This window comes from Drosophila persimilis, unplaced genomic scaffold, assembly GCF_003286085.1.
Source record: "Drosophila persimilis strain 14011-0111.01,24,50 unplaced genomic scaffold, DperRS2 tig00000191-arrow-pilon, whole genome shotgun sequence".
Lineage (NCBI taxonomy): Eukaryota > Metazoa > Arthropoda > Insecta > Diptera > Drosophilidae > Drosophila > Drosophila persimilis.
The window spans coordinates 844472-851743 of record NW_020825298.1 but is presented as its reverse complement, the minus strand read 5'-3'; the positions used below and the strand labels follow the sequence as shown (position 1 = coordinate 851743).

General features: G+C 42.9%; 4 protein-coding genes across 4 annotated transcripts; 2 read left to right on the top strand and 2 right to left on the bottom strand.

Annotated features, from left to right (window-relative positions):
• Positions 1-465: 465 nt before the first annotated feature.
• Positions 466-2696, top strand: LOC6595560. The gene is made up of 7 exons (XM_026988162.1): positions 466-621; positions 689-846; positions 913-1184; positions 1245-1810; positions 1870-2198; positions 2275-2409; positions 2472-2696. The coding sequence occupies exons 1-7, from the start codon at positions 485-487 to the stop codon at positions 2594-2596; spliced, it is 1722 nt and encodes a 573-aa protein (XP_026843963.1). The 5' UTR covers positions 466-484; the 3' UTR covers positions 2597-2696.
• Positions 2697-2821: 125 nt separating this feature from the next.
• LOC6595561 (transmembrane protein 147) lies at positions 2822-3886 on the bottom strand. The gene is made up of 4 exons (XM_002020873.2): positions 3798-3886; positions 3567-3708; positions 3389-3497; positions 2822-3322 (listed from the first exon to the last, which is right to left on the bottom strand). The coding sequence occupies exons 1-4, from the start codon at positions 3869-3871 to the stop codon at positions 2961-2963; spliced, it is 687 nt and encodes a 228-aa protein (XP_002020909.1). The 5' UTR covers positions 3872-3886; the 3' UTR covers positions 2822-2960.
• An 87-nt stretch (positions 3887-3973) lies between these two features.
• On the top strand, positions 3974-5915 carry LOC6595562 (syntaxin-5). Its single transcript, XM_002020874.2, has 2 exons — positions 3974-4990; positions 5062-5915. Exons 1-2 carry the CDS (start codon positions 4357-4359, stop codon positions 5820-5822), a joined length of 1395 nt encoding a protein of 464 aa, XP_002020910.1. The 5' UTR covers positions 3974-4356; the 3' UTR covers positions 5823-5915.
• A 260-nt stretch (positions 5916-6175) lies between these two features.
• On the bottom strand, positions 6176-7254 carry LOC6595563 (protein cornichon). The gene is made up of 4 exons (XM_002020875.2): positions 7011-7254; positions 6827-6939; positions 6627-6770; positions 6176-6545 (listed from the first exon to the last, which is right to left on the bottom strand). The coding sequence occupies exons 1-4, from the start codon at positions 7158-7160 to the stop codon at positions 6518-6520; spliced, it is 435 nt and encodes a 144-aa protein (XP_002020911.1). The 5' UTR covers positions 7161-7254; the 3' UTR covers positions 6176-6517.
• Between the last annotated feature and the right edge of the window lie 18 nt (positions 7255-7272).

Sequence of the window (7272 nt, the reverse complement as noted above, 5' to 3'; positions counted from 1 at the left end):
TATAGATCGGTCCATTCGTTACTGGACCCAAGGTCAATTTTCAAATTTTCAATATTCGTACAGTGGCTCCGCAAGAGTCACAGCAGCTTATCGGCACCTAATCTAGGATATATGTAGCTAACCAGATACTGGCCAACGAGCTGCAACGAATCTTCAGTGACTCAGCAATATGTTTGTACCAATAGCTGGCGTATATTCCGCATTTATCTCTAATATATCCGTTCGTGGAAGCTATGCTTAGCAGGCTTAGCAGAATTTCAGAGAGGTGCACTACGACCGGTTGCACCCGTTTCTCGCAAATGCGCCATCTATGGTAGATAGTATCGATAGCACAATTGATTAGTCTATTTTCAAGTACTATACGCACCAGGGCTCCATGTTTTTACCGTTGGTTCAAAGTAACAATGTGGAGTGGGGATGTTTTTTTTCATATTTACCTGATGCACATGTAATCAAATTGAATTGTAACCATCTGAAAAAAAATATGCTTCGAACTCTAGACTTGGCCCGGTATGAAAGCTACCTGCTTGAGCCCTGCTGGAAGGCAGGCGCCGCCAAAAGCCTACGAGCAACAGGTGTTGGCCGAAATGAGATCGCTGCGGTGAACATAGTGGCCTGCTGGTAAGTTGCTTTTGGCCAGAAAAAAAACAACAAAAACGTACGTTTGCTCACTGGTATGGATTTTTAGCAAGCAGATAACTGATTTAATAGATGAAAATAAATTAAGAAGAAACGAGACCAGGTCCTTGAACACACGTTCCAAAGGATATGTTAATTTTAAGGGCATTACGCGTCTCACCCATGGAGTGGTCCATATATACAGGAGTCAAGTGGACACATTGTTGGGTAAATTTAAATCAAATAAAACCAATAGCAAATTGATTATACTTAAAAATGACGATGCCGATACAGATGATGCGAAACGTTTGCTGGATCAAATGAATCACACAACGTTCGACTTTGTGCTCACTACGAAGAAAACGGTGGTGATGAAACAGGCAGAAGGGCGAACCCACCGAAAACGCAAGCACGTTATAACCAAACAGGCCAGGGTAACTCTCTCGAAGTGTCCAAGAATCCAAGAGCCCGCGCTGCTGGATGATGATGTCTTGAATCACTATCGCGCCCTTATGACTGATTGCCAGGTGTGGAAGGCAGAGAGCACACAGGAAGTCGTAGAAGAGGTAGGCTAAGAACCAAAAGCTTCCCTAGCTCTGAATACTTTTTCACATTTGTTTCCATAGTCCATTGAGCTGCCTCGAATGGTTCAAGAAACAAACTTGACCATCACCGAAGAGTTTGCTGTCTATGAAGATCATAGTTCTGTAAAGGAAGAGGGATTTGGAGACGCCGGGCAGGTGGATTTGACTATATTTGAAGAGCTCTACCCCTTAAAGTCCTTAAGGCATCACTCTTTGAGCCCGAATTTAACGCACACTTTAGATCCCAAATTGGATAAGAGTATCAATCCATTTGGAAGCTCAATTTCTGATAGTGTTATTCAGACGATAATTCAGGATAATAGTACTACATCAGCGACTACTGTATACCACCGGGATGCAGATGCATCCTCGTTACCGTCACTTCCACCGCGCTCACCCACCGATATCTATGTACCTAGGAAAAAGTTAAAAAAACGAGGCAAACAAAAAAAATTAATAGTTGACAAATGTATCAAATATTCTCGTGATGAACTAATCAAGCACAGACATCAGTACCTATATAATCACAGGAACAAAGTTTTAAAAGCACCGTCTCCCAGTAAGCTACTAAAAAGTGAGAAAAAACTTCTGTCAACTCTGAAGAACAAGTAAGGAAAATAAAGCCTCAATACATTAAGCAACTATTCCTTTAGCGCTTTCTTGTCAGCTTTATCTTTCCAGATTTTTTAAAAAGACGTCAGAGCCATACATTAACTGTAGAACAAATGGAAACCGACTGTGAGAGTATATTAAAAACGATTTTTGGTGACGACTATACTGACACTCTGGCCAAGGATGTATTTGGTGGGCTTTCGGAACTGCTCATAGCAGCTAATCCAGGAGAAATAGCTGCTGCTGTTCCGCCTATGTCAGTTGGAGATATTGAAAACAATACACCGCCTCCACTGTTGCCTGTAAATGTGAAGGCGGTAACTCCCGTCAACAACAATCATTTCTATAAGCATAAAACAACAATCTACGAGGATAATCCATTTGGTAAGATACGGCAGCTCTTAAACAGACTCACTGCATACAGATTCTATAATTTTTAACACTTCCAATGCCAATACAGACAGCCACGACGTAATGATGGACCTTTTGGACACATGGCGCCACTTTCCAGACCTCAAAGGAATAGATGCAAATGAATTCATCAAGTCATTTCCGCACCGCACTAAAGCGGCCCTGGCTTTCAGTCACCTCTTAAGTAAGATGCAAAATGGTCTTACTTTCTAGAATCTAGATGATCTACATATCTTTTGCTTGCAGCTCTCGTACGTGACAATTTCATAAGTATCTCGAAAAGGCCAAACTCCAATGAAATGGATCAAATAACACTGGGCGAACAGTCCAATGCCCTAATTGTAAATGTAGCGCTGGACAAGCAGTCATAATTTTGTTTTTTTTTTGTAACAATTTAACGAAATTGTTACCGACTATTTTAAGAATTGTTAGAAAAGTCCCATGCGTGTAGCAAGGGCATTTTATCATTATCTATCATGAAATTTATATTATTTTTGTTACTTTTGTTATTCCACCTCAAACGAACCGTCATCTTTAAGTTTCTTTATCTTTTTCTTTTTGTTACTATTACGTTACCATAGTTATATTAATTCATCAACATTTTTCGTATTTTCCTAGAACCGTACTTGTTGTCTTTGTTACAAAAAAATCTCTCATTCTCTCCTGTGACAACACCGAAATAAAAACAAAGAAAATAATTAAACAAAAGGAATACAATGATGTGACTGGAGAGGCTTAAATGCCAATCTGCTGGGCCAGACCCGAGTAAATGTGCAGCGTGCAGAAGCCAATGACAGCGGCCACCAAAGCCTTCACAGCAATCGTCAGCCAAGGTCCAATGGTCAGGATATGTAGGAGACCCTCTAGCCAGACACCTTTGAAAACGGTCACAGCCAGCAGTACGCTAACCAGTGGCTTCAATGCCTTATTCAGATCGTGGCGCGTGAACAGCCAAATGAGCGTGGCAGTGGATATGTGCTGAACAAGCATAACGTTCGACTCCAAACATTTGAGTATGTAGATCCAGCTGAATTCAGTGCCACGGGCACCCACCCAGAGCATAATGCCACGTGAGAGAATAACCTCGGCAGTGGCCCCTGCAGAAATGGAGGGGAGGGAGATCATCTAATTGATTTCTGTCATAAATTATTTAGGTTACTCACAGCCAAGACCAGCCGTAATAAGTTTTGAATGTCCCTTGCCAGGTATGCGGCTCAGAATCAAAGCAAACCCAAGCAAATCGGCTATATCCACGCTGCAACGGAAGATTTCCTGAAATGAAAAATCACACCTTAACCTTACTACAATGCAAATATGGCGCCGTTACTGATAAAGACTCACCGCAAAGAAGTTAAATTCGCCGTTGCCAGTGGAGGATGTATCCGAGTAAAAGAACGTGGCCAGAACAAGCATCTTACAAAGTTGGGTGAATATATAAATGCCGCCCGCCTGTATGCACTTCCAAAATGCCCCATATTCGGAGCTGTACGAGTGTGCCGGGCAAAGAAAGGTACATATGATAAATGTTTTTATTGATTCAGAATGACCCACATTCAAGGGCCCCAAACTTACAGGCCGGAGTATTTATAGGTGAAGTAATATGGCATCAGCAACGCTACACAGTTCCCGAAATGATATAGCGTCATTTTATTTGATAATTATGATAATATTTTCTTTATTAAATTAAAACATAGGAGAGGAGGAAAAAACGCAGCTGTCACTTGCGCTATCGATATCTGCATATCGATATACAGCTATTCAACACGTCATCTGCCATCTGTGAAGTCTGCTAAGAGTGTGTGTTGTTTGTGTGTGCGCCCGTGCTGCGTGTGTGTGTGTCTGTGAGTTTTCTCGTAGAATTCAATCAAATCTTTTAATTAATAAACACAGCCAAATTCCAATGATGTTCAAACCAAAATTAATGTTATAGAACACACAGAGCATGACTTCCACTTATTGAGCCAAAGATATACGAAAAAAACCTAGAAAAGCAGGCGAAAACACACACAAAAAAGTTTCGCAACGAAAGGAAAGTCCATTCCAGATCTTTGTGAATATTCCAGTGCATGACGAATGCAAAAAGAAAACTAGCAACGTCAACTCGTGGGGGCAAAGCGTAACTTGAAATGAGATGCAAACTCGACGACGACTCCATCAAACGGACCAGCAGGATTACAGCAACACCTATACCCTTCAAGCAACGGAGGATCAACAAGCATCGAGCGGCGGAGGACCTCACGCGTTAATACAACCTGGACAGCAATCACTGCTGCAGCCAGCAGGAGTCACCCTTGACTCGGCCATTCACATTGGCGATCCGCAGTCATTGGCTTCAAGCGGAACAACAGACTCCGACGACAAGTACGGCAAGGCAGCTCGTCAGTGGAACTTACGAGCCTTCTCTGGCCAGGCACTGCGCACATTGAGTGCCGCCGCAGCTGTTGTCACCGGCAATCATCCAGGCGACAATAATAACGACAACAACTACCACTACAGTACTGTCACAGCCCCACAAACTGAGCGAGAGCCAGATACTGAGCCAGAGCCAGAGCAGGAGATATTCATCATGGCAGCAAGAGATCGAACGGCGGAGTTCGCCAATGCGATACGTTCGCTGCAGGCACGCAACATCACACGGGCCGTCAACATCCGGGATCCCCGCAAGGCCAAGCAGATTCAAAGCTATTCAGAGTTTATGATGGTGGCCAAATTTATTGGCAAGAACATAGCCAGTACCTATGTCAAGCTGGAGAAGCTAACCCTGTGTGAGTGATTGATTGTATTCAAGTGTGGAAATGGAAGAATTCTTCATGTAATCCTTTCTTTTTGTTTGCAGTGGCCAAGAAAAAGAGCCTCTTCGATGACAGACCGCAGGAGATACAGGAACTGACCTACATCATCAAGGGTGATCTGAATGCATTGAATCAGCAGATTGCCCGCCTGCAGGAAATCTCCAAGGACCAGCGACGCAACACGAGCGGCAAACATCTGGTATCACATTCCTCCAACATGGTCCTAGCACTCCAATCAAAGCTGGCCAGCATGAGCACGGATTTCAAGCAAATTCTGGAAGTGCGTACCGAAAATCTCAAACACCAGAAGACGCGTCGTGATCAGTTCAGTCAGGGGCCAGGTCCCAGGGCTGCTCACTCGGTATCCCCATCGACGGCCAAACAGGGCTCGCTGCTGATGAGCGAGGAGAACCAAGCGATCAGCATAGACATGGGTGGCAGCAGTGATACATCACCGCTCCTAGGACCACCGGCTCGCCTGCAGCAGCAGCAGCAACAGCAAATGGCCATCTACGACGAGTCGGACAATTATGTTCAACAGCGGGCTGAGACAATGCAAAACATTGAATCGACAATTGTTGAGCTGGGCGGCATATTCCAGCAGCTGGCGCATATGGTCAAAGAACAGGAGGAGATTGTCGAACGCATCGATACGAATGTGGCCGACGCTGAGCTGAATATTGAGGCAGCGCATGGCGAGATTCTCAAGTACTTTCAGTCTGTCTCAAAGAATCGCTGGCTGATGATTAAGATATTCGGTGTTTTGATATTCTTCTTTATATTCTTTGTTGTTTTTATGTCATAATCCAATGCCCTTCGCTCAATGCTGCCCAATGCCCCTTACCCCTCTGTATAACACCCAATTATGATTAAACAAGCTTTGGTTTTGAGAAATATATACCATATTCTTTCATGCTGTGGCCTCCCCAACCGATTGGATTGTAAAATAAAGTATAAAGATACGTAAAAACGTGGAAAAAATGCGTTTATTTGAGGCAGCTAATGTGTAGGTCTCCTCCAAGTCAGTTCCATTATGTTAGATTGTGATATCTATGTTGGTATAGTTGATAAGCGTTTTGGACGTAATCAGGCTCTCCATGTCTCCGGCTAGTCGAAAAATCCACTATCCCTCAGGCTGCATATAAAAATTGTACAATAATTACTTCGATTTGACTTTTATTTAATGCTTAAAATCCAACTACACCAACTACAATGCGAAATGCAAAAAAAATAATACAACTTTACAAAAATATAAAATAAAAATAATTCATAAGCAAACAAGAAAATGCTGATCTGATCTGAGTAATATCGTTTGTTATGAATCGCACTGATGGGATTTACACCTAAACTTTACAGATGTGAAATATATTGTTCGCGGCTGTGAGACAATCTCATCCGAAGGGAGGGGCACACGGCACACCACACTCCCCGTTCCGTACCGTACCGTATGTTTTTATGACAACTTATACACGATGTAGAGATCCCGATCCCCAGGCAGCTCTATGTGGAGATGAGCGAATAAACCATGCTAAAATTAGCCAAAAAATGTTATACAAATGAGTGAACAGTACCCTGAAAAGCAAATGAATAGATATGCATCGCTAATTACCCATAGATGTAGTAGAAGAAACTAATCAAATAGACGGCCAGCTTGATCCAGCCCTCACGCATGTTACGCGACAAGGTGTCCGTCTTCAGCACCGTTGTAGGATCGTACAAACCCGGTCCGGACATGACTGGACGAGTTTTGTAGCTAAAAGCAGTTCCATGATCAGTTAAGTGAGTCATTATGCGGGCTGCGCTGCTTACCGCCAAATGTGATACGCAATGAGGGGTATGTTGATGGCCAGGGAGAACCATTCGCCGCACACCAAGAATAACAAATTGAGGAATATGTGGAGCAAATATTCAGGTAAGACTAGCTGAAAGTAATACAAATCCATTAAGTAACTGAACACATCCCAGAGCGCTACACTGAACTTAGAATACGCACCGGATTAAGGCTGTTACATTGATCTATTGGATTTTTATAATCTGTTTTCAGCTCATCAAAGGCAATGACATGGAATATTGCGAAAAATATCAAGAATGCATCGCCAATCAAGGCAACGATGTAGGTGAAGGCGGTAAAGTTGAAAACCATCGTGTAGACAAATAATTCTTGCTAAGGCACGCTTCTAATTATTTACGTAAATTTTCAATTGTTGTAAAAACTAGCTTGTTTTTTTCTTGCGGGGCGGCGAGATGACAGCTGG

Bases quoted from the DNA above. Each gene is read 5' to 3' on its own strand.
- LOC6595560 (XM_026988162.1), top strand. From the start codon at position 485: ATGCTTCGAACTCTAGACTTGGCCCGGTATGAAAGCTACCTGCTTGAG. The intron at 622-688 runs GTAAGTTGCTTT...ATGGATTTTTAG, and splicing joins GTGAACATAGTGGCCTGCTG to CAAGCAGATAACTGATTTAA. The intron at 1,811-1,869 runs GTAAGGAAAATA...CTTTCTTGTCAG, and splicing joins CTGTCAACTCTGAAGAACAA to CTTTATCTTTCCAGATTTTT.
- LOC6595563 (XM_002020875.2), bottom strand. From the start codon at position 7,160: ATGGTTTTCAACTTTACCGCCTTCACCTACATCGTTGCCTTGATTGGC. The intron at 6,771-6,826 runs GTAAGCAGCGCA...AACTGCTTTTAG, and splicing joins ATTGCGTATCACATTTGGCG to CTACAAAACTCGTCCAGTCA. The intron at 6,546-6,626 runs GTAATTAGCGAT...GGCTAATTTTAG, and splicing joins TTCTTCTACTACATCTATGG to CATGGTTTATTCGCTCATCT.
- LOC6595561 (XM_002020873.2), bottom strand. From the start codon at position 3,871: ATGACGCTATATCATTTCGGGAACTGTGTAGCGTTGCTGATGCCATAT. The intron at 3,709-3,797 runs GTAAGTTTGGGG...ACACTCGTACAG, and splicing joins ACCTATAAATACTCCGGCCT to CTCCGAATATGGGGCATTTT. The intron at 3,323-3,388 runs GTGAGTAACCTA...CCATTTCTGCAG, and splicing joins TATTACGGCTGGTCTTGGCT to GGGCCACTGCCGAGGTTATT.
- LOC6595562 (XM_002020874.2), top strand. From the start codon at position 4,357: ATGCAAACTCGACGACGACTCCATCAAACGGACCAGCAGGATTACAGC. The intron at 4,991-5,061 runs GTGAGTGATTGA...TTTTGTTTGCAG, and splicing joins GCTGGAGAAGCTAACCCTGT to TGGCCAAGAAAAAGAGCCTC.